This window comes from Limulus polyphemus, unplaced genomic scaffold (assembly GCF_000517525.1).
Source record: "Limulus polyphemus unplaced genomic scaffold, Limulus_polyphemus-2.1.2 Scaffold3318, whole genome shotgun sequence".
In the NCBI taxonomy this organism is placed as follows: domain Eukaryota; kingdom Metazoa; phylum Arthropoda; class Merostomata; order Xiphosura; family Limulidae; genus Limulus; species Limulus polyphemus.
The window spans coordinates 66,252-92,158 of NW_013668928.1; the positions used below are offsets into that span (position 1 = coordinate 66,252).

A 25,907-nucleotide genomic window follows, 5' to 3' on the forward strand; every position below is an offset into this window, starting at 1 on the left:
ATCAGTATCAGTAAGTAAAGCTTTGTGAATAAATATGGGCGCTACAAATTACAATCGATATCAGTTATCACATTTCACGAAATTACTTTACATGGCTTCTTTTCTTAGACGCCATACCAAATATTTCCCGGTACAGTCAATTTAAAGCAAAATTTGTTGGCATACATATTTTACTGAAAGTTGAAACTCTTATCCTAACAGTAAGTTAAGTAACAAGATCTAACCACAGTTACATTTCTTAGGCTTAACTTTAATGTTATTATCATTAGTATTATGCTACTAAAATGATATTTCTGGAAACATTGACAGTGAGTTTGATATAATATTTGCATAACTTTTATAACTACTTACTAAGCTTTCCGTGTTCATTTCGATAGTTATTTTACGAATATTAGACCCATACCTCAAATTAATGATATTATAAGGACACGAGATGGAGCAAGTGTCGAAGTCTGTCTGCTATGGCGTAATACTAATAACAATATGGCGTTCAGTGGTGGAATGTTTTCGAATCTTGGACGTGTACCAACTGTTTTGGAACAAATGCTTTCCGAAATATCTTTTCACAGAACTAGAGAAATGAGGCAGTACGGAGCGGAGGGTAGTTATATTTAATTTTTTCACAACATATCTTAATCTGTGTTCCTTACTATTTCATATAAAATATATTATAATCTAAATTAAATATAATTTATTAATTTGTTTTTACTTTTAGTATGATGAATACAATCATATTTTATTTTTTAAAAAGAAGATACTCAAATTTTGAGTCAGAGTGTGAAATTAATAATAATACCCATCGTGGACCTTGACTTTTATAGCCCAAGTTACAGTTACTTCCCATAATATTCTGAATTTCATCTCCAACAAGTGTTATTATTCTAAATCTAACTTCTAGTTCTAAGCCCTCCCAGTACCATACATTAGAAACCAAACATGCTTCAGGAATCAGGATTGTAAATTGTTCAGTCCCTGTACATAAAGGTCTTATACTTAATTACTAATAACGATTAAACACCTGAATCAGGCCACTAAGTCTTGCAAGTATATACTTCAGAAAAAATATCTTCATATTTTTCAGTCTATTCATAGATTAAAGGTTTCAAACCAGGAATAACTTGGGCAGTCACATGTCTGAAGTTCTTAATCTTTTGAAGCAAATCACTATCTTTTCCATAAGTATAATAAATTATTACAACTTGTGATGTATCAATGGGTTTTTTGACCTACCAAACATGTCAATGTCCTGTTTTCCAATCTCCCTAAATCATTAAGTCTGGATCTGTTACAGTGTATTCTACTCTAAATCTAATTTTTCATACAGATTTACAACTCTATTGAAGAAATAAAACAACTCAACTATAACCATTTTAAATCTTGAATAATATGACATTCAGAATTTATCACAAAACATCTTATAAAATATTTTTTTTTATGTACCCATAATAATTTTGAATACCTCAATTAGATCAGGGTTTTTATCATGCTTCTTACATCTCTTCATGCTCTGGAACCTTGTTGATCCATATACCTCTGTACTGAGCAAGAATTTCATACATATCTTATTGTACTGTGCAAAATTTGATACTTGTAGTTTCTTGAGTGGTTGTGATCCAGATAATTTGTATTCTTAATATTTTTGGAAGTTTCGTGGAGTTTTTCTAAACATAATTTATACAGTAAGTACATATACAACCTATATCTGGAGATATACATTTACTGCAGAGATTATAATTCTAAAATGGTTTTGACAGATTAATGAATTGCCAACAGACTGCCAACTTTAACTATGGAATAAATAAAAATCAAAGCATAGAGCCCTGTGATATTAATGCAACACAAATTATTTTAATTTTAAACTTGCATCATTAATTATAATTTTCAGTCATCTGGATAACAAATATCCAGATTTTCACTACTGAAAACATTAAAATGACCTACAGGATACAAGAATTAAGTCTTTATTTTATGAATAGGAAAGTTAATTTATTTTCATTCTGGTAGCTAGAAATTTGTGGAAGTGTCACAGTATTTATCATTCTCTTAAACATCTAGTTGTTTGTGTGTCAGTATTTTGATAACAATGTATAAGCAAAAGTTTGCAAGAGCTGCAGGTAATGTAAATATACATTCATAAGAATCAATTTCAGTCATCATATGCTCACATTATGTTACTTAAGGCACTGTCAGTTACCAACTGATGTAGCATGATTTTTGTTATTTAGAATGCTTTTAAGTTTAGGTTATTGCTATTTCAGATTTTTGAGCTGTCACTGAACATTAAACAGCCCACATGTTATGATTAGCAGCACATCACACAATGATAAGAATGATTTTACCCTGCAGACGTAATATTTTCAAATAAATTATTGCTATCAGTATAAACTTCAAAATGAAGTCAGTTAAGGTGAAATACTAATGAAAATACTCAGCTTTTTCTCAGAAATATATGAATATTTTTAAAAGTGTTTTATACAATACTTAATTTTCTTGTGAATTGGATAGTTATTGGTAAAAATATAAATTCAGAAAAGGAAGAAGAGTGTTAAAGCATTGAAAATATTTCCTGAAACTTTCACTGAGCTAGGCTATACATTAGATGTTTGATGTAGATAAACTATATTTATCACTGTCACTCAATTATATGATTTCATTTGCCAAATCAAAACTTTTACACAGATTACATCAAAGAAAATGTCAATTCTGCATGACTTAGAAAAAAAACTTATGTTGTTATTTTGTTGTTTGGAAAGTGAACTCTATGAAGTAAGTGTTATTAAATTATCTGGCTTGTTCTTATGCTGATATTTATTGATTTTGTTTTCATTTCTCTTATGTACACTATTTGTGTGCTAGAAAGTGGATTTGTCCTCCTGAATCCAACAACATTTTGGACTGATTTGTTTATTAGACATTTCTTGTACCATAGAGAAGACCAAGTAAGAGATGATATGCTTTTCTTTGTAAGAAAGCAACCTAAACAGAAGAAGTCAAGATTTATTCCACAATTTGAGGTATATATTCTATATATAGAATATTAAATGTTTAAAAATTATTCTCATTTAGTTGAGTTATTATCTAGTCAAAATAATTTAAAATAATAAAACCTAGTGCCTTTTTACATTTAATCATTGTTTTTTTTTATTTGTAGTTTCTTTTGTTAGTGTGTGATTTTGCATTTTATTTCATTTTTATTTTACCTTAAATATTTACATTGATATTTAATACTTGCATTATATTTCAGTTTCCATCTCACAACTAAATCTTAGCACTTTCTGTCTTCTGTATTTTTACTTTCAGTAACACTATCACAATCTCAATTGCAGTAATTAGTGCATGGCATACTTGGTTGTTTACATGAACATACATCAATTTAGCATTCTGAATTGTTGCTAAATGTGCTTCATTTTAAGATCTTATCTTGGTGCTATTTGTTGAGTTGTCTTTGGAACTTCATCACCACTGTCATCAGTTATCTATCCATGGCCATATGGAACTTGAAAATCTTTCTTATTTTTCAGTGACATTTTCTATATCATTTTTTCATAATTTGACTTAAGTATATGAAACTGGTAAGAGGTAACAGATGACTTGATGTATTTAACTTTGATAACAAAATGTCTTAAAGCCATGGGTTAAATTGGGTTGAAAGAGTCTGGAATTGCATTCTGCCTGTTGAGGATTCAAGTCATTAGTGTTTCTGAATACAAATTTGGCTCACAAATCAATTGTGGAAGGACACCAAGGAGTGAAGAAAATGTCAGATAAAATCACCAGCAATTTCCATGGGCCAGGGGTCATCAGAGGTGTGACCAGATTCTGCAGGTAATGTAGCATATGCCAAAGGACAGCACCTGCCAACAAGTCACAGACACCTTCTATGAAGAATCTGGCCCATACATAAAATACCTATAACTGAATCAGATATATATCATGTACATCAGATAAATACTTACCTCTCTGCACCACCTCCCACCCTTCCTCCACATTTCCAGTGCATTTCATTTACCTTGTTCAATAAGAATACTCTTGGTAATTGGCAATATACTTAGCAGTAGAAGTTTGGAGGAACCAGACTGAAAGAAGACTGATGAAGCATCTGAAGTCACTACAAGAGCTCAGGAAAAGCAAAGCAAGTAAGACATCAAGCCCCTGCAAATCTCAAAAGGTGACATCCCAAATGGGGGTCTATGGGAACTAAAGGAAGCACAGAAGAAAGACCCTTCATTGGAGAAACTATGGGACAGTGTCTGTGAAAAAGTCATGCACAAGACAAAGGAAAAAGGGACTTACAAAATAGAGGATCAGAAGAGAGTGCTGTACCAGATCTATCAAGGCAGTTATACCGGGAAAGTTAAACAGATCATAGTACCAACATCATAAATGGGTGCCTTCATATACAAGGCCTCAAGGTCTCCTGCATAGTATGAAGTTTCCACCTTTATTCTTGGTATAGGAAGCTTTCTCACTGTTCCATTAATCAGCATATACACAAACAGATGTACCTTCCCCATTATCTGGTCATCAGATACTAGACTGTTTCTCTCTACTTTCAATGTTTGTCACATGATAAGGGTTTATGCTGAGCATTTTGCTTCTCAATTGGTTGAGGGTGCCAGCATGCCTCACTCCCCACGGGCTATGGATCAGTTTGCTTTGGCATACCGTCTTGCAGGCTGCCCATTTCTAGACTCTCAATTGTTGGGGTCTGTTTTGCCAGTTTGGGGGTCACTCTGAGATTTTCCAGTGCATTTAATCCATGTCCAGTTTTCATGCCTTTGTCTTACCCTTACTTCCCTTCTATGGTATTTATCTAAAATACATCTCCTTTCAGAGGCTATGCACCAAAATCCTGAGGTTGACTAGCTGAGTAAGGTCTGTTGCACCCTAGCCACTCTACACCTGGGGGCACTTCCATTGTTTTTTTCCCATACCAATTGGATGTGCTCCTCTGTTTTCCACCCATATATACGACACTTAACTCAGATGGACGAAGAGTATACCTGGCTCAGAAGTAATGTGTTCTCCCACATCAGATTTTTGAATCTGACTCTCTTGTCTCAAGGTGTGTCCTTTGGATGCTTTCAAAGGATGCTTCTTTTCTTCCCTTGCACCAGTCCCTCCATTGTTTCAATGTGGGATTCTAGCTATTTATGTGAATGGAGGTAATGTACCGTATCAAAAGTTATAATTTTACTATACTAAAAATGTATTTCTGATAAGTACTTACCTCTTCTCACCCTTCCTCCCCACTGAAAACCGGTGCTTTAATTTTCTGCCTAAACTCAAACTATTAATTTGGTAGAATTGAATAGAGAGAGTCACATGCATAATGAGAGTATGTTGCACTCTTATTGTTGGAAGGTTGTCGCATGATGATTTGCATGAGAGACATGTTGGAACGAGTCGTTTCCAATGGAGGGGAGGCAAAAGGCTTGTGACATGTGTAAAAAAAAGAATTTCCATACAGAGGACAGCACAGAATGAGTATTGCTAATTATGTGAGGGGAGGTAAGTACCTATCGGAAATACATTTTCACTATAGGAAAATTATAACTTTCATCTGTAATGAGACTAATTAACATCCTCTACTAGTGGTTGTTTGCAAAACTCAGACACCATGCAATGTTATGTCTCAAAACTCCTTACAGTTTCTAACATTTTTATGGCTGATGGAGGTTCTTTGTCTGTGGAAGATGTTACCACCAATTTTCAACGTTAATGGATTTTACTTTCCTTCACAGTTCCTCCATTTTTTGTGTGTTCTCCATTCCTCTCTTTCTTTTCTGATTGTGTCTGGTTTGTACTATACTCTTTCTTTCTCCTGTGTCCTATGTTTCTTCACAGTTTTTATTTCATGCTTTTATGCTGTAACTTTATTCCTTTCCCATTCATCTGACTTTAGTATCTATTCTGAGACCTTCTTATTTCAGCATTGTTCACACTCTTTCCTGTCTCATCCTTCTCATTTCGTTGATTCCTTTAACATGGCTTATAGTCACTCCTCTTCTGTCTTCTTGGGTCTTCAATCTCTGGAATACCTTCTAGTTCTATTTATAGATGGATACTTGCTGGAATCCATGATACTTATGGAGGAATAACAGCCGACTTAAGTGAAACATGAATGAAGACATACGTGAAAAACATGGAAAAGATAATTCACATTTGCTATGATTGAGAATGAACTTTTTTGAACCATCTGCAATACTTATCATTTTGAGTTTAAGAATTTTGATTGAAGAATAAAGGGAAGATATTCACCTACTAACAAAAAGGATAAAAGAACAGGAAATGAAAGTTTTTGAATAAATGTTGTCAGTTGCATCTCTGCTTGAATCTAAAATGAAGAAAATTGAAAACATATAGAACCATGAAAAGACAATTATATTCAAAACTTTTCATTTGATTTGATTGCTTAGAAATATAATCTAAACATTAAAGAAGTGATGAAGTATACTTTGAGTACAGTTGTTCCATCTTTAGCAACTACAGATGGTAAATTGTGTAAGACATGAAAAATCTGTTTTGGCCAGCTTTCTTGGGAGTCACAAAGCAGGCCTCATATGTTTATGATGGATCGTGTGATTAATGAATATAGACACTTTTCACAGCTTAACAATAACCCCACTCACATGGCAAGAGTTAGCATTATTAATATTTAAAAGATATGTTGTATTACAATTAATTACAATACCGTTTCCCTATTAAGTTGAAAATTTTAGTATTTCATGCCATAACAGGCTGCAACCCAGTTAAGTAACTTGTAGAATGGAAAGACCCTTTATGTTAATATCGAAAAACAGGAATATACCAATATTTCAGCCAAACTTGGAGAAAAATGTTGGTTCATGAATATCTCCAAAGTTTTCTTCCATGTAACGGTAAGATTGTATGTAACATTTATGATCATTATGAATCCAGATACCTTGTAGCTTTAAGCTATTTTCTGTTAGCAAAGTTACAGACATCAAGTCACCTATTACCTCTTACAGAGAATCATCTATTGCTTCAAGTAAGGATAGGAAAAATATCACTGGAGAATCTGAGATTTGTAAACCCTACCTGATGACAGTAGTATTAAAGTTAAATGGAAAACCCCACAACTATAGTACCAAATGATGTTCTTGAAAATATTACATGCATTCGTAGCAAAATTTCAATAGGGTACCTTACATATGCTCACATATTAGCTTTCCTCGATTTTGTGCTTCCCTCTATATACACAATTGTTTTTGTTCACCATTAGCCTTGAGGCTCCCACCTAAACTCACTTGTTTCCACAGTGAAGGTGCATTCCGAAAACTCAACAGTGGTCTCATACACCTCCAGTAAGGGAGTACTTGGTGTTTTTGGACATTGGGCCCACAGCCATCAAATTCCTTTGTTGACTTGTCATATTCTGGGTGCCCTGAATCTTGTTGTGGTTCATTTATCAAATTCTGACAGGATTTTCCCTAAGGAGTGGTCACTGGATCTGTGGGTGTTTCGTGGGCTGTGTGCCTGGTGGGGTGTTCCAGAGATGGATGCTTTTACCACTTGTCTCAATTCTTAGCTGTCATGGCTTTGGTCTCCTGTTCCACATCCTTTGGCTGTAACAGTGGATTCTCTCAGTATGCCCCCCTTTTATCTGATTTCCTGGGTCCTTTCATCATCCAGACCACTCTGTGTTGGGTTCTGTTAGTGGCTACATGTTGGCTGGCTCAGCTGTGATTTCCACTTCTGTGCCGACTATCGGTGTTGTCTCCATTTCCCCACCTTCCTTTGTCTGCTCCAGTGTGGCATGCAACATCTGTCAATCTCCTCACTCAGGCTTCCTGTGTGGCTTTTATCCAGTCCCTGGCCTAGCAGGCTGGACTTGTGCAGTGTGTGTGGCATCCTTGATTTCTCATCTTGTACATCCTTCCTCCATGGCAGTGTACCAAAGAAAGTGGTACATGTACTGTTGTTGGTCCACATGTCATTGTTATCTTCCATCCAATCCAACACTTCCTTTCTAACCTGGCTATTTGACAGGGGTCTTTTGGTCTCCTCTGTCATGGGCTATCACAGGGTTTTGTCAGCCACGTTTCATTTTACACATTATGCTCGTGTCTTCAGTTGGCTGGTCCTGTCTCTTTTGTGCTATTTCCTCTGCATCACCTGCCCTCCTCGCCCTGCCTCTCTCCCAGAACGGTACTTAAGTGTCATCCTTCATGCCCTTACCCTTCCTCCTTTTGAACCTTTGTCAACCTGTTCTTTATATCGCATCTTCTTGAAGATCCTTTTTCTCCTCCTGTTGGCATACAGGCATCATTGTTCCGATCGCTATTGATGTCCACCATACCTTGTTTCACAGTTCTTATGTGGTCCTTTTCCCTGATCAGTCTTTTCTGCCCAAAACATTGGCTACTCTGGGAGGGTAATTCCACTTTCACACCTATCTTCCTTCCTTCCATATCACATCTTTATGACCATTCCTATCCTGATCACCTCCTCTGTTCAGTCATGGCTCTTCACTGTTATGTGGTGTGTGCTGATTCCTTCCATGGTTCCTGTTTCTGTGACATTTCATGGTTCCTTTGACCTTACCCTTACAGGTTGGATTCACCAGTTGATTTTCCTGACTTATTCTTCTCTTTATCCTGATGATTGTCATCTTTTCCATGTATCTTCCTTTCAAATTCATCATCTTACCATTTCTTTGGCTGATCCTTTCCGTCATCCATTGGATGACATCATTAGCAGTGGTATGTGGACCACTCCCCATACCTTTAGTCTCATTATCTTCACCACCTAGTCATTTCTTCTTCTACATGGTTTCATCTTCCTCCCATCCCCATTTTGTGCTCTGTGATGTATCTCTGAGTCGGTAAGTGCTTCTTTTTTCCTTCATTTTATTTGCAGGGCCTTTGTTACATAGTTGGATCCCTCTTAGTGACAAGTGTTGCTTGTCCAGGTATATTTATTCTTAATTCTGCACTGTAAGACCTGTGTGTCATATACACCTGCCAGTGAGATGAGGAGGTCCACAAAACTGCTTGTAGGCATGCCTCATGGTATTTTGCTTCATAAAGACGTTTATTCCAGACTATACACTCGTGGACTAACATGAATAAAGCAGACAGGGATAATTGCCCTTCCCAGATGATACCTGTATTGCATAGGATTGACCTGCTTTTCAAAATAAGATATTGCAGTCACACATTACACTGTATCAGTTGCAGCATTCCTCTGGACTCTCCAATGTGCTGTTTCACCATTTTCTAGTGGAGTATGTGAGTCCTTGTCATTTATCACTTCCTAGCTGCTGGGATGGTGGACCATGGAGTCTTCCTCTTAAGTGTGCTCAATCCCATTCAGATGAGATAAGGCTGGTGATGTTCAGCTGGAGTAGGTGGCATTTACACTCATCCTATTGAGATCTGATGTACAATTCCAGACGCTGTCAGGTGTTGGATGATGCATTCTGCCAACATGCAGTTTGCCCCTCCAGTTGAGGCACCCTCCTTCCTACCATCCCCAGATGTTGGTTCCCGGCAGATTTGGTGATGGTTGGAGCTGGACAAGCCACATAAGTCCTCACATGTGTTTGGCTGGGTACCCTCCTCCTACTGCAGACTGGCCAATACATTCCCTATGCTGCCATGTGAGTGACTGGATATGTACCCCCTCTTTGCTGTCCACCTTTCTATCGTCCCCCAGATGTTGGGTTCCCATGGATATGGTGATGGTCGGGTTGGATGTGCACACATGATTAAGTTGGGAGGTCCCGTCATTGTTTCCACCCTTACTGTGACACAATTTCATATAGGCAAAGAGAATACTTTCATTAGAAGTGGTGAAGTCTCCCATAGGGATGTTGCATTCCATTTATTTGCACTCCCCATGGTTTCCCATTAGGCATTTCTAAAGGGGGATCTTATTCTCACCAGATCTTCTGTCAACTCATTGTGAGATTCTAGCCATTTGTGAGAGGAGGTAAGAAAACATATCAGAAGTTAACATTTTCCTAAACTGAAAATGTATTTCCAATAGATACTTACCCCATTTCACATTTTCCACCCATCCTCTCCACTTCCAGTGTCGGTTTTGTATGTAGAGCCAAATCTCGAAGTGATTACAGGCTGCATGAAGGAGAGGGCATTAGTGACAATGGGAATTGTGTTGCACTTTTATTGGTGGAGGGTTGTTGGCATGATCATTTGCATGATAGTATGCAGATGGATGTCTCATGTGAATACATGTGAGGGTAGGTGGGAGTATGAAGGCTAGTTGTGAGCACAAATGTGCACATATAGAGGGCAGTATATGTCAAGAAGAGCTATTTGTCAGAAAAGATAAGAATCTATTTGAAACATTTATAGTTTAGGAAAATTTGAAATATTTGTTGCTTGTGCTAGTGATTAATACCTCTCGTTTGGACTACACTTTCTGTTGTCTTTATTTAGCTTGTGAAGGCTTTTGATTATTTTTTCTTTCCTTTCCACATCATGAACTTGCAAGTTCATTTTACTGCTTCTTTGTTTTGTGTGGATCCACAAGATCTTAATCCTGCTAGATAGCTTACTACTGTGGCGTTGGGCTCTCTCTTTTTATCAAGGAGGTGTCAACCATAGTGTATTGGGAGTTGGAGTTGTACATGTGGTCTGATCCATCTTCTGACCTGGAAACAGATATGCTTTTCCTTGAGGATCCCATTCAAGAGGACAACAATTTTGACAGCCTCTTTCCTCTGCCTGCTTTTGGTGCATCTATTCTATCCACTGTCATTGATCTACCTCGTTCATCTTGGATATAGTGTCTTATGATTATTTCTCTTCTCTGCTCCATTCTGGCCTAGTTTTTGATTATTTTGTTTTTCCCCTTCCCCAGATATTCAGGTCTATGAAGATCAATTTCTTGTTCACCTTGTTGGAGACAACATGCCTCATCCTTCTTGTTTGGCAGACACACATGCTCTGGCCTACTATTGGGCTGAATTTCCCTTTCTTGACACTCAGACTTTAGAGTCTCTTATTCGGGCATAGGGATACGATACTTTTTTTTTTCTCATTATCTTTTCCCAGTCTAATTCTCTTGTCTTCGTCTCACCCTTACTACTCTACTACATTACATCTCATTTATCCACCTGCTTTCCGAGGCTATTCATCATTCCTCTGAGGGATTTTTAATGGATACTCATTCTTTACTCCTTTCAACATTGGTACTATTATCTTTTTCAACTTTGTCTCTCCATATATGGTTGCTTTGTTGTTGGAACCTATTAGGCAGGGATGCCCTTCTTTTTCAGGTGTATTTGCCTGCTTCATATCTACAAGATCTTTGTCTTGCTCCTTTTCTTCACCAGTCTGTTTTTTGGGTATCCTTGATTCATTAAAATCTCATGTGGAGGCTGCATGCCAACATTTCTTTTCAGGTTTCCCATTTTTTGCAATCTTTTCATGTTCCTGTTTCTCATCTTCCAGCTTCCTCTTCTCTCCATGTTCTTCCTTCCTGTGTTTCTGCTCTGATCCAGCAGTACTCTCACTGTCACCTTCCATGCTGTCAGAATGATGGTGACTATCCATTAGGATCAGGCATGGCTGGCCAAGTTTGCACACCTTTGGCACCAATTTGCAGCCAATTGTTGGGTCCTTTGGGTGTTATTAGAAAGATTGGATCTTAGTTTTCTTCCCTCCTCCTTTGTCTCCTATCCCTGTTTCTTTCCCTCCTCCTCAGAATCTGGTTTGTTGCCAGAAATAATTCTGTATCTTTTGCAGAAAGATGATATAGAACACATTTTTCTTCCTTCCCCAGGTTTTTATTCCTGTCTGTTCATTGTCCCCAAGAAAACAGGGGATTGGCATCCTGTTCTTGATCTTTTGACCCTTAATCGTTTCAATGACCTCTCTCATGGAGTCCTTTCTCACCTTCAGGTGGTCTTTCACTCCAGGCTTATGGATGACCAAGGTCAATGTCTCGGATGCTTGCCTTCACACTCCCCTGTGTCCAGGCATTATGTTTGGTTTATTGATTAATGTCAGGTGATTCAATTCTGTGTTCTCTCCATTGGCCTTGCTTTGGCTCTGTATGTTTTCTGTTGGGTGGTTAGAGGTTTTGCTAATCATATTCATTACCTGGGACTGCAGTTTCAATTACATGGATGACTGGCTTCTTTTGGCTCTGTCCCAACAAGCCTCCTATGATCATATCCTTCTCTTTCTTCAGGAGTTGACACATCTTGGTTGGCTGGTCAAACTGGAGAAGTTGCATCTCACACCCTATCAGTATCTTATTCATTTGGTTGTGTTTTACAATTCTTATCTCGGCAGGACCTTTTCCTCTTTGTGTGAGGGACATGGAGCACTTGGTTCTAATGCCATAACCTCTCCTCCTCTCACTGTGCAGGAGGTTCTCTCTCTCTTTTGGGGACTTAGGCCTACATTGAATCACTTATCCCTATGGGTTGTTCACATATATGTTGTCTTCAATGGATTCTTCATGATCAGTGGAACCTTGCTCAGTTTTTCACTTGGCTGTTTGACAAAGTCTTATTGCTTTCAACTATTGCTGGCTACAGGGTGGCACTATCGAATACTTTCCAATTTTCCCATTTTAGTTGTACATTCTCCTTGTCTATCAATTTTTGTCCTTTTTCATTCTTTCTTCCTTTTTTGTCCTCCTCTTCCTGCCATCTTTTCTGTTTGGGATCTGTATGTTGTTCTCTATGCCATTACCCTAATGCATCCTTATTTTGGACTGGAGTTGACCAGCAACATATGGTCCCTAGCCAATCTACACTTTACAACATGTCCATTTTCCATACTATGTTTCTGGCTTGCTTCTTTTTTGTCCAACTTAGCAACACATCTCTTCACTATGGGTGAAGAGTATACCCTAGTACAGAAGGGGTGTGGTCGTCCATGGGTGTTCCTCTCTACTTTCATGGTATGGGGTGTCACAGTCCATGGGTTCTCTTTGGGCACTTTCCAAAGGGGCCTCAGCTAAGTAACTTTTCACTGGTCCTTTTACCACTTCATTGTGGGATTCTAACTAATATGTGAGAAAGGTAAGGTATCATATCAGAAGTTAATATCTTCCAAAACTGTAAATGTATTTCCAATAGATACTTATCTCTTCTTACACTTCACACCTGTCCTCTCCACTTCCGGTGCATCCTTTCTTGCCCAATCTCGAAGTGATGATTGAACAATCAGTATAGATGGAGTTAGCTGAGCTAAGAGGGTGTGTCACACTCCTATTGGTGGAGGGTTGTTGCATGCTGCAGTACAGCAATACCACATGGAAACATGTGAGTTTAGGTGGGAGCCTCAAGGCTAGTGGCAAGCTAAAACATTGCTTATATAGAGGTCAGCACAAAATTGGGGAAAGCTAACATGTGAGTGGAGTTAAGTACCTCTCGGAAATTCATTTTCAGTGTTGACAAATGTTAACATTTAAAATTCCTAACTGATGTATTTTCTTGTTAACAACTAATTATGCCATGTACTGACTCTTGAAAGTCTAGGGATTGTGATAATATTACTTAAATTCAAGATATAGAAAACAGTCAGTGATAAGATTGAACTCCAATATAATACACGTGTTAAATATGAAACTAGATATATAAGGAAGAAAAAATATGAATGAAATAAAACACAGTTAGATGCTGAAAAAGAAAATTAAAAATAGGAAACAATTATTACATGTAAAATATTGAGGTTAATGACCTGTTGGGGAACTCAAGGATGAAAGTAAACACCTCAAGAAACAGCATCCCCTGGGTGATGTATAGACCTCTGGAAAAGATTTATTAACCAATACACAATGAACAATTCCAGCAGTTGGAATAAATACATTTGTTTTTCATGTTTTATTCTATCAGCATTTCACCTGGAAGTGTTTATAGCCTCAAAAAAGTTAAATATATTGAAAGCTTAACAAGTACCATTAAGTTTTATACCCCCAAAATAGTTATAGAAGTATTGAAAGTGTACCAAGTATCATTCAGATTGTTTAGCAAATATTTTATTAATTTTTAAGTTATACATATCCATGATATATTAAAAAGGATACAAATTTATTAAATGTCCTTGAAATGTAATTTGTATTTCATGTTAGCCATGAATGTAGGCTTTTAAATCTACTATCTGAAATTCAAGATGACAGACATATCAGATACTTTTTAAAAATGGTAACAAATTAATTTAGATTTTTTTATGTAGTACATTTTAAGATTCAACAGTAAATCCAACAGCACACTAGGGGGTGCAAGCTATGCACAGCTTACTGTCTTTACTAATAATGAAAAGTGTGCAATATTTGTTTATTGATTCTTTTCACATCTGTTCTTGTCTAAAAAAGCCTCAATTTCTTTCATTTCTAGTATGGAAAAAGGTATTAAAAATATTTGTACTGTATGGACTATGTTTGACAGTTTAACATGATTTATTACTCTGATTCATATTGTTATCATTTTGATTTTGTGATGTAATATGTTAACCAAAACATATAAGATTGTAAATTGTACTTATTTCTTTTCTCCCAATAGACAACAATTGAAGTATTCAGAAAGGACTCAAGAAAGCTGCCAATAGGAGACCCGGATATAGATTGGGAGGAAACTCTGTATCTGAATCTTATTTTACAACAGGTGAATGTTACTATACATTGCTAATATGAAAATAATTTCAGGGTTATTGACAAATTGAGTTATAAAACTTAGCTGTAATTGTCTTATTTTTTTAAAAAACATTGGATGTTGACCGTTAAGAAGTATCAAATTGTGTAAGTTGATTGTTTATTTGATTCTTTAACATTGGAAGATTTTAGGCTGAATGCTATGAGATCTCCACTCCTCAAAATGGAGTAAATAATGCGTAAAATTATTGAATCCCATTTCTTGTGTGTGTGTTGGCTGGATTAGTGAAGATCTTTGGATCATTATTGTTTCATATAATACTTGTAATCATGAAAGTCTGTAATTTCATGTATTTTATTGTATTATATGTACCTGGATTGTTGAATGACCCTGAATCATCATTGTTGGGTGGAATGTTAAAAGTTGCATTTATTTCATGTGTTATATTTTCGTAAGTTCTTTAATCCACATACTTTCTTGAAAATCTGGATCATTGGAATTTTCTGAATCCATTTTGTTTTATTTGTTGGTGAAACAGCTAAAGCTCTTGAACCAACTTATTTTGTGTGCCTCACTGTACTAGTAAGAGATCACAATTCAGAACTGAGTGATAGCTGGAATAATGAGAGCTTCTGACTCTACATTATGCTTGGTAGGTTTTGAAATATTCTGAATTTGCATTATTTCATGTATTTCCTAGAACAGTGACAGCTTCTTATTTAAAACTGTTTCACATATTAGCCAGAACAGTAAAAATATTCTGATTAGCCATTGTTTTATGTGTTAGATGGAGTACTGATACACTGATATTCAGCTTACAGGCATAAAAGTTAAAGGAATTATGGAAAATGTTAGGAGCAATGAGAGAACTTGAATTAATTACCTGAGAACATAGATTCAGGACAGTGATCATGAGATTTTCAGTTTTAAAAGTTAAAGATCATCTAAATGTAGCTGAATTTTGAAAAGTTTATAAATATGCTTTTGTGTTGTTGTGCTCATATGCAATGCTTCAAAATTAGTAGGAACTGCTGTTGCTATAATGTGTGTAGAAACTGTTACATGTAATTAAATTAGTTCTGATATTCAAAAATATTTGGAAAGAAAGCATGATGAAAAAGAATGTAAGTATTATTAAAATTTGATATACGAAAAAATGAACTAGGATAGAGTTACAGTTACTTTTAGGGAAAAATAATGTTGTTACTAGCAATCCCAAACTTGCTATCAGAGGAAAAAAAAAAAACATTTGCTAGTGCCTTCAAAAGTCCATGCCTAAATAACTTTATGAGCAAATGATCAGTTTTTACATGTTCAGAACATTAAGCATGTGAACTTATATTTCAACTTCTTAACCTTTTTGGACTGATTTCTGTCCACCAAAAAAATGTAGACAGCTTCACATTAGATATAAATATGTACAATTAATGCTCTGATTTTGCACTCACGGTTCTAATAAGGTGCCAGTCTGGAAAGAGCTGATTTACTATTAAAAAATACACACGCACATACTCGGGGGGGGGGGGGTTCAGCCAAACCCCTTAGTTTTGTGATGTAAAAAATTATGCTTATATAGTTATAGAGCAGCTTCTTATAGTATTTAATGTTTTCTATATAGTCTGCATTCTTCTGATGAAGCATTAGCATTTTTTTGGCTTGAAATAGTCACATGCAATGGCTTCTGTTGACACTTTATAACTAGAATCCCAAAGCTGTATTGCTGCTGTCAGGTTTTGTAGGCTGGATTCATTATAGTAGGTGTCTGTGACTTCTTGGTGATATATCTCAACATTAAACAAACAGCAACACAGTCCACTTGTTTTGAAATAATATATTAAAACAAGTCCAATGTATATACAAATTTATATACAGTAGTATCCAGATCTTCAAATAATTGAAAAGCACCCCAGAAGAATGGAACATGCTAACATGTTATTTCAGTAATGCATACACGTACATATATGATAGCCAATGATTGAAATAGCTAATATACTACAGTTCTACACAGTTGTTTGAATTAGTTATATAATTTAACAATTAATAACTACTCTGCATATAGATAGTACAGTACTTTACTACAGTAAAACATACATATTTATCCTAATTTAAGTCTAGCTCCCAATGTAGTGTAATAACAGAATGATGATTTATTGAGTTTTCATAGGATGTTTGTGGATTTTATATGAACAGCCTTGTGATTGTTTCATAGCATCTTTTTTTTTCTGGGGGGGATGTTCCCCCATAGCATTAGCATGCTTTGCACAATGTGTGTTGGTTTTGATCTCAAAAATCAGAAACCCCCTTCCAAACATTCTGCATATGGGCCTGATACACACCCAACATTTTTTCATTTACCCTTACATAAAATGATACTTAAATGTTCCATGTTATGTAAAGGTGTACCAATATAAATTTACATGTATTAATTTGCTTCCGTAGGTCCTACTCATTGTGGTGGCAGATAGGTTTTGCCAATTATTGCAACTTATTATACTGATTCACTCAACGATGTGCTGAAAGGCAAATTGAAGGAATATTCAATTTTAAGAAATTGAGAGTCAAATTGCACTGCAAAAATATTTTTAAAGTTTCATAGTTGAATTAAATAATAAAACTCAAAATTGTATCTTTCTTATGTGTATCTGTTTAGCTGATACTCTATCATAACACAAAAGAGAAGTATAAAAAGTGCTAAAGTTTCTCACAGTTCAAACTTTCTGATACTTTTATAAAAATATAATATTTCAAAAGTGACAAGCTGCTTGTTTATTTCTTCTAGTTTGAGTATACGCTAACATGTGCAATATGTACCAGAACGAGTCCTAAAGACTTGCAGATTCTTAAACGACATTCACAGGTAGGTATTATATGTAAGATATATTTATATTTAACAATAACTGCATTTCTTTTTCCCACAAATATTTTCATGATTTATAATAAAAAAAAAGGAAACATTTATTGTTGTGGGATTTTTAACTTTTTAACCAGAGTTTTCCCAAATTGTAAAGTGTGATCATACTTATATTTGTCTTCTGATATAGACAGGCTAACTGTTTTTTCTGTCACATTCAGTAATTAAACCACCGAAAACACACATTTTTTGCATATATTTTCCTGTTTATGTTACATAGGTAGTATTGGAAATTTAGTTGACGAAATCTTTTCCATTCTCTTTTACACTACTTTTACAATGTTTGTTATAATAAAAAAATCTTGCTGTTATGTTTTTATTTTCATCATTATAAAAAAGTGCTCAGAACTTGGAGTATTCATCATGATCTCTGTTATTACCATTACGCAAATACAAGCATATGTACATGTGTTTAAAAATTAAGTGTTTTTAATGTATATTAAAGTCTTTTAATGATATTTAAATACGCATGGCTTTTATTAGAAATATAAAACTGTTTTTAGTATTTTAACTTCATTAAAAGTGCATGACACTAGTTCACCCTTACTAAGCCTACTATATAGAGTATGTTAAGATTTATATACTTTTTTCTGAAGGAAGAAGTTGCATATGTATATTCAATCTAAATATTCGTATTTATGTATATGTGTACACAATAGTTAAAAACACAGGGATATGAAAAGTTGATAATTCACATTCAAAAGATAGACCTTCCTACCAAAAATGCTCCAGTTATAGCTTTTATGAATTTTGATTAAAAAAAAAGTTAGGAATAATACACAAAGCAATAGATAAGAGTAGAAAACATGTTAAATATATGCAGAAACCACAAAAACTATAATTAACTTAAAGGAACTCGAAACTGTATAAGTGCTCGAAGAAATACCACGGTATAAGTACACATTTTTACCTAAATATTGACAATATTTTCTTAAACACACACAATGCTAAGGTAACTTATCCCATTTATTTTTTTTCCTAGATGATTGCTCCTTAATATATATATATAAATTTAATTGGATGGCAATAAAAAAAAATTATTATACGCTTTCATTGTTGTATGAATGTATTTTCTGTATCTTTCGTTACCTTCAGAGAGTGTATGCTTCCCCCAGTAGAAGAAGTATGGAGTGTAAAGGAGAAGTTGAAGAAATAGCCTACCCAAATATATTTTTTATGGTTGACAATTATGATGAGGTAATAAACAGTTAAAATAAAAACACTGTAAAAAATTAGGCAATGTATCTTTTGAAGTTGGCTCATATATCATTAGTACTAAGTTTTATTTTCCTTGTTTATTAATTCCGATACGATATCTTACCTCCACTCCCAAAATAGCTTTTCTTGATTAGTACTGCCTTTTATTGGCCTTCCACCTCTCACTTCTGCATATCCATATCTAAATGATTATGCAGCAGCTGTCCACCAATATGAGCGCGACACAACCCTATTGTAACCAGCATCCTCTCCACATATGCACACGTTAATCACCTCTCAATTGGTAGTTCTGTACAGATGGGCTTGTTTTTGCTTGCAAGTTTGTCGACATTTTTCTTCCTACTACAGATTTAGTTTTCATTTAGTATGTTTTGTTTTTTCTTTATTTACAGGGGCCTTTTTGCTTGTGTATTGTGGATCCCACTCTGCAGTATGACTAGGTATACGTTTTTTTTCTTTTTTTAAATCGGCAACATCCATCTTGTGACCATGCTCAATGTAAATTACATTTTAGCTTTTCCTACTGCGAACCTGATGTACAATTCCAGATGCTGCCAGGTGTTGATTGTGTATCTTCATTTAATTGTCATCTATACCAAAACAATTATGTTACGCACACCATAGAAATGGGATGTTCTCTAGGACCACTAGTAGTGCTCTCTAGTGGTCGTTTGCTTCATAAGTATATTTGTCCCAGACCATACACTCATGGACACACATGAGTAAAGCAGACAGGGATTGCTGCCCATCTCTTATGCTCTCTGGCATTGAAACTCTTCCTACCGTAGATCTGATGTACAATTCCAGATGCTACTGGGTTTTGGTTGATCAACTTCGTCGACATGGTAGCTCTGCTTTTCAAAATAGGCTATTGAGGTCACCTGTTGCACTGTCTCTGATGATACGGTCCTCCAGACTCACCAATGCATTTTTCTCTCATTTCTTCTAGTTGAGTATGGGAGTCCTTGCCACTTACCAGTTCCTAGCTGCTGGGATGTGGACCATGGAGGTCTGTCCTCCTGAGTGATGCATCATACCACTTAGTTGAGAGTAGGGTGATACATTCTGTGGGTGCCGATGGCATATATACTGTAGACCTGATGTACAATTCCACATACCACCAGATTTTGGTTAAAGCATCCCATGCCATGTCATGACAATATATGTATATATTGAGTTTGCCCCTCAGGCTGAGATCTTCCTCCTCCTCCTACCTACCATCCTCCAGATGTGGTTCCCAGGGGGTCAGATGTTGGTTGGAGGTGGTCCACCGAAGTAAGTTCTCATTTGTTCTGGCCAGTATCACTCCTCTTACTGTGGACTGGATGAAAAACAGCCAAAGCTGCCAGGTATTGGACTGGAGATGCACCCCAGGTTTGCAGTCCTCTTCCTACCATCTGCTGGATGTTGGTTCACAGCAGATCTGGTGTTGGTTGTAGCTGGACGCAACAAACGTATTCCCACTTGTGTAAGGCTAGGAATCCTCCTCCTACTGTGGACTGGAAGAACCATAACCAATGGCACCAGGTTTTGGACTGGAGATGTCATTCCACCGGGGCTTGCCTCCTTCCAACCATCCACTGGATGTTGGTTCATGGTGGATCAGATGTTGGTTGAGTTGGAAATGTGCACAAGTGGAGATGGATTTTGGTACACAAGCTTGTCTTCCTTACCAATTCCTGTTTCAAGGTGAAGAGGTAGGTGTTCCTCTGCCTACCTTGGAACTTATGTACAATTCCAGATACTGTCAGGTGTTGGATGAGGTTGAATTACCACTATAGTCTGTTGCACCCTAGCCACTCAACACCTAGCACTCCAATTAATTGGTAATATGTATAATGGCATTCCTTCATGTTTTTCCACCTTTTATATTGTTGACACAGTCATAAAAGAGCAAAGAGTATACCTGGATCAGATGTGGTGCAGTCTCCCACTGAGGTGCAATATTTTCTTTTTTGGGATTCACACCTCATGGTCTTTGAGTGCTTCCTGATGGGGCATCATTTTTTTAATGGCCCTTTACCAGTTCAATGTGGGATTTCAGCTATTTTGTGAGAGGAGATAAGATATTGTATTGAAAGTTAACATTTTCCTTAACTGAAATTGTATTCTCAATAGATACTTACCTCCTCTCACATTTCTCACCCAGCCTCCCCACTTCTGGTGATATGTGGTATAGGTCTTCTGACCAATCTTGAGGTGATCGACAAGTGCTAGTATGGAGAGAATGCTAGTTACAATACGGTTGTGTCATGTTCCTACTGGTGGAGAGCTGCTGCATAATCATTTACATGTGTATATGCTGAAGCAGGAGGTGGAAGACTAGTGATGAGCATTGAAAATTTGTGCCAATAGAGGGCAGTACTAATCAAGAAAAGCTATCTTGTGAGGGGAGGTACATTTCTATCGGAAATACATTTTCAGTTTAGGAAAATGTTAACTTTCACATTTCAGTGCTCTTACTCATATCCACATGGTACACAATTAGCATGTGCAAGCTTTCAGTTTCTTGATGTTTTTTAAGCCATTTTTGAATATTTTTAGGTAATGTTGATTTAATGTATGTATTTATCTTGTTAATGAAAATTTTATAATGTTTTAGTTTTTCATACTCACCAAAAAGCATGATCACTTTTATTGATAAGTCTTCATACAAATGTGTATCAGGTTGATGATGTAGCTTTAAGAGCTTTACTGTTTATATTCAACTCGCAATCTGTAGGTTGTGAGTTTGAATCCCTTCATCAAACATGTTTGCCCTTTCAGTTGTGGAGACATTATAATGTGATGGTCAATCCCAATTTTCGTTGGTTAAGGAGTAGTCCAAGAGTTGGTAGTGGGTGATTTTGACTATCTGCCTTCCCTCTTATCTATCACACCTAAATTAGGGATGGCTAGTGCAATAGCTCTCGAGTAGCTTTGCATGAACTTCAAAAACAAATGAACAAAATTCACTGCTTACTTTGACTCTTAACCTTTGATCCTTTTCCCTGTATTTCTGGTTTGTGTGCCCAGACTGTTAATCAGAGGATATGTGGTTCATGACCCCTATACACTGAGAAGAGTAGCCCAAGAGTTGGCAATGGCTGCTGTTGACTAGATGCCTTCTTGCCATGGTATATAATTGTTAATCTTCCTACACGATGCAGTCATAGAATAGTGTTAACAGTTAACTCACCAGTATTTTTTTGCAATGATAATAACAGAAAAACGAAATCTATTTTCACACATTTTTTGTCATCTTTATATATTATTGATACACTTTGATAGAAAAATCTTAGTAACATGAGGTACTCATCTTGTCTTACAAAATTAATGCCACATATACTCTGTTACTACATTCTTAATTTAACTTCCTTTTTTACAATTACTCTTTCCTTACAATTTCGTTGTTGTATTTTAAATAATAATAATATAATCTTCCATTTATGTGTAACTAAAATGTATGTGTAAAAATCCAATTGTGTTCAATTTAAGCATTTCACTTGACTAGAAATATGTTTTAAAGCAATTGTAAAATGTATTAAAGTCCCACATACCTGTTTCAAGAGGTAGTTTGAAAAAAGTGTTGTTTTTTTCTCTATGCTTTAATTTTTTCCTCTTGTTTGCATTTGTAAACAATATATTTGTTAGAGTTCCACAGCAGTAATCTAAGAGTGTTGATGTTAAGATGAATTGTTTTTTAGGTGTTTCAAGATATAATTGTCAGAGATGGAGAAATGGTATGTGTAGAACTTCTAGCCACAGACAGGGATGGCACACTTCAAGGTGTTGTGTTTCTAGGATCTATTCATTATGAAGCCTTAAAGAGAGTGTATGATGCTAGGGTAGGGAAACATTATTTTCTACCTATGATAACAAGCGAGTATTTACACCAAGTTGTGTGCATGAAGTTGAAACATAACTCAGAAGAAGCTCACCAGTAGAACATAAAGAATATACCAAACATAAAACTATATATTCATTTAATGTAAGTTAAATGTGGCTGTATTAATGTAAAAAGGAACTTACAAGCTTGAATACCATGTTAAACTGTACGGTTCTGTTAATTCACAAGCTTTTTATCTCTATACACTTTGTAATTCCACCTAATGGAGATCTCTTTAAAGAGATGGAAAGTTTGTGAGTTAATAGAACCTTTTGTTTTAATGTAGTACTTCAGCCTGTAATTTTTTTTTTTTATGTTAAAACATAAAACTAATTCAATATGGGCAAGTCTAATAAACACAATAGTTAACACAAAAGAGGTAGATGTCTTAGCTGTCAGTTTCTGCCTTTGTTATTGAAAATTGAAAGCTTGTTTAGATGTTCATATGATGAATATATCATTTAAACAAATGTCCATCATAGAAATGAACATGCATAACCTTGTTCTGCGAATACTCAATTTTTTTTCATAATTGGTTTCATTCTACTGTTGTGAGATTTTTGGGTAAATATTTAAATCTAACAAATCTTATACTAATAATAATTTGATAATTCACACTGAGGAAGTGAAAAGATTTTGCCTGTTTAAAGCTAGGATTAAGGAAATTATTTTTGTGAAGACAGGCAGTTGAGGCTAGAACAGTTTTATCATTTTGATTGTTTAAAGATATGATAACTTACTTGTAGTTTTAAGCTGTGCTTTTGCTATTATTTTATTAGTGTGTGTGTGTGTGTCATATATGCATTAGAATAACATAATTAATAATCAGCTCATATAATTTTGTAGCACTACTTCAAAACCGTAATACTGTGTGAAGTCACCCAAATTACAAAATTACGGTTTTTGGTGTGCTATAGGTTTATATTTTGACCAATCAAGATGAGACTTTGCACAAAGATACATTGACATCTTACATGGACTGAATCAGACAGGAATGAGATTTTTGCTTTATTGTGATTTTACAAGGGGGCAAAAGTCAAAATATATCACACAATTAGGGTTGTTTGGTCTGCCTTTCCTCTGTATTTTGACCAAGCTAGATGAGCCTTTGCAAAAACAGATACCCTATGCCAACCCCCACAGACTTAAGCAAAAATATAAGAGCTTTTTAGCCTTTCTTTCATTATTACAGGGTTGAAAGGTTAAAATTATGTTTGCAAAGTTATGGCTTTTGGTCTATCACTCCTCTGTATTTCATATGATTTAGGTTTAACTTTGCACAAAGATATCTTGTGAAAATCTCCGCAGTCTAAAATAGATTTATTTGCATTGGTGCCTTTTTTGGAACTTCAGGGGTCAAAGATAAAAAATAAATAAATAAATAGGTTCAATGTAAGTAATAGGAAGATCTGGATATTTATGCACATGTAAGAATTACAAGAGTTATTAATAGTATATTTGATACACACACAGTGAATGAAATTGCATATTTCATATCAAAGAATGCATCTTATTTAACCAAAAATTACTTGTAAATTTAGCCATTTAAATTAAAATACATAGGTTAATACAGTCCATAAAACTTACAAAGTCCAACATTTGTAAGCATCTGCAACCACCTTATTTGATAAGATCTGCAGAATACAGTAGACTTCAAAAGAGAATGGTATACAAGGCATGGAAATGGGAATAAACTACAATATATATATATATTTCAGAAGAACAAACACTCATTAAACACAGTATTGACTTCAGACTCCACTGTGAGAAAGATATATTGGAAGATATTAAATCTTGACTTTATAATACATAGGACAATTAGTTTCTACAGATTTTGTTCATAATTAAAATATATTAAAACTATAAACAGGCAATTAAAAATATGAATAAATATAAGCCAGACCAGTTCTTCAAACTTACTTCCAAATCTTCCCAATCATAGTCTTCTGTCAAGGAAAATCCTGGTTCTGATGTTGGTGTTTCAGCTCCAGTTCCTCTCACTCTTGTAACTGCCATTTCAGCATGCCCTCTACCTTGTGGACCTCTCATTCGTACAAATTCCATTCTTCGTTGACCTTGATACCACCCCATAGACATCTTTTGGGCCATTTTAGTTGTTATACTAGCCTTGAAAGAAATGCAACTCAAATTCAAATATGGACACCAAAAATTTTTAAATTATTATTCATATATTAAGAGCATTTATTAATGGTCTATTAAACGTTATGTAATAGTAATATACAATAAATATTTTGTTTATGGTGTTGCCTGAACTTATTTTTTCTTTATAAACACTCTGAACCTACTGTTTTTGTGGACTTTAACACTTACCTGTTGACTCCAGTTTCAACTACCAATACCAAACATGAAAATTAACTAAAGAGACTCTGAAACATTCATATGAGGGAAATAAAAATTAAAAGCAGGTTAAATGACTAAAGCTGTGGTGCTTATTCAATACTGATTGGTTTCTAAGTTATTTTAGAATGATTATCATTGTAACAGAGAAGAATTAGCTGTTACACTCCACAAAGGACAAATGAATTGTGTCTACACCACACTCTTAACCGTTTAGGCCCCCCAGTGGCAAAGCGGTATGTCTGCGGACTTACAGCGCTATAATCCGGGTTTCGATACCTGTGGTGGGCAGAGCATAGATAGCCCATTGTGTAGCTTTGTGCTTAATTACAAACAAACAAACGTTCTGTATAGACCATTTACAGTGTTACATTCCAAATTTAATCAAATAATTTTATCATCAACTTATGTCAATAAACTTGGCATGAAAATGTAGGTTATAATTCAAATTTCATTATTATTTAAGTTTTAATTTGTAAATTTCAAAAATAAATATTTAAAAAATTATTGGTCTTCATTTTTCTGTGTCACATGATACATCTGAGCTCTGATTTTTTTATTTTAGAAACTCTTGACTTCAATAAAAGACTTCTACTATTTCAAGCTAGTTAGAAACACACTTCACTTAATTTCAAGCACAAATCTAAAATTTGAACCTTCTTGATTTGCTGTATAATCAACAAATTTGTTAAACCAACTAGGGAAGCCCCTTTCTCACTGTCTATCCGTATTGCTTGCCAATTAACTTTACATGGCTGATGAACATTTTTTAACCAATAGAAAGAGCAGATTCTCCATTATATAAATCTTAGGAGTTATCAATTATATTTGTCATTATTAACTATTAATCTGTGAAATTCTTTGATTTAGTGATCATAGCTCTTTTCACAGAGCACTTACAGAATGTTTTTAACCTAATTATATCTTGGTTAGAAGGCTGGGTAAATTACAGT

General features: G+C 35.3%; 2 protein-coding genes across 4 annotated transcripts in view; one reads left to right on the top strand and one right to left on the bottom strand.

Moving 5' to 3' along the window:
• LOC106469126 (NADH-cytochrome b5 reductase 3-like) overlaps window positions 1-489 on the bottom strand; it is a 31,873-nt gene extending 31,384 nt beyond the window's left edge. The window contains exon 1 of one of the 3 annotated variants that reach the window (XM_013929588.2): window positions 404-489. Coding sequence is in view for 1 of the 3 variants with exons in the window: in XM_013929589.2 (XP_013785043.1) it covers window positions 352-369 (18 nt within the window). In the remaining 2 variants the exon portion in view is untranslated. Of the gene's footprint in view, window positions 1-351 lie in introns of all 3 variants that reach the window. The other 2 variants (XM_013929589.2, XM_013929587.2) reach the window with 2 other exon arrangements.
• The window catches only part of LOC106469124 (uncharacterized protein KIAA0930 homolog), a 49,546-nt gene continuing 24,054 nt past the window's right edge, over window positions 416-25,907 (top strand). Inside the window, exons 1-6 of the mRNA XM_022397551.1 lie at window positions 416-601; window positions 2,857-3,014; window positions 14,510-14,611; window positions 17,379-17,456; window positions 18,606-18,707; window positions 22,415-22,650. Coding sequence (XP_022253259.1) covers window positions 484-601; window positions 2,857-3,014; window positions 14,510-14,611; window positions 17,379-17,456; window positions 18,606-18,707; window positions 22,415-22,650 — 794 coding nt within the window. The 5' untranslated portion in view covers window positions 416-483. The remainder of the gene's footprint in view (window positions 602-2,856; window positions 3,015-14,509; window positions 14,612-17,378; window positions 17,457-18,605; window positions 18,708-22,414; window positions 22,651-25,907) is intronic.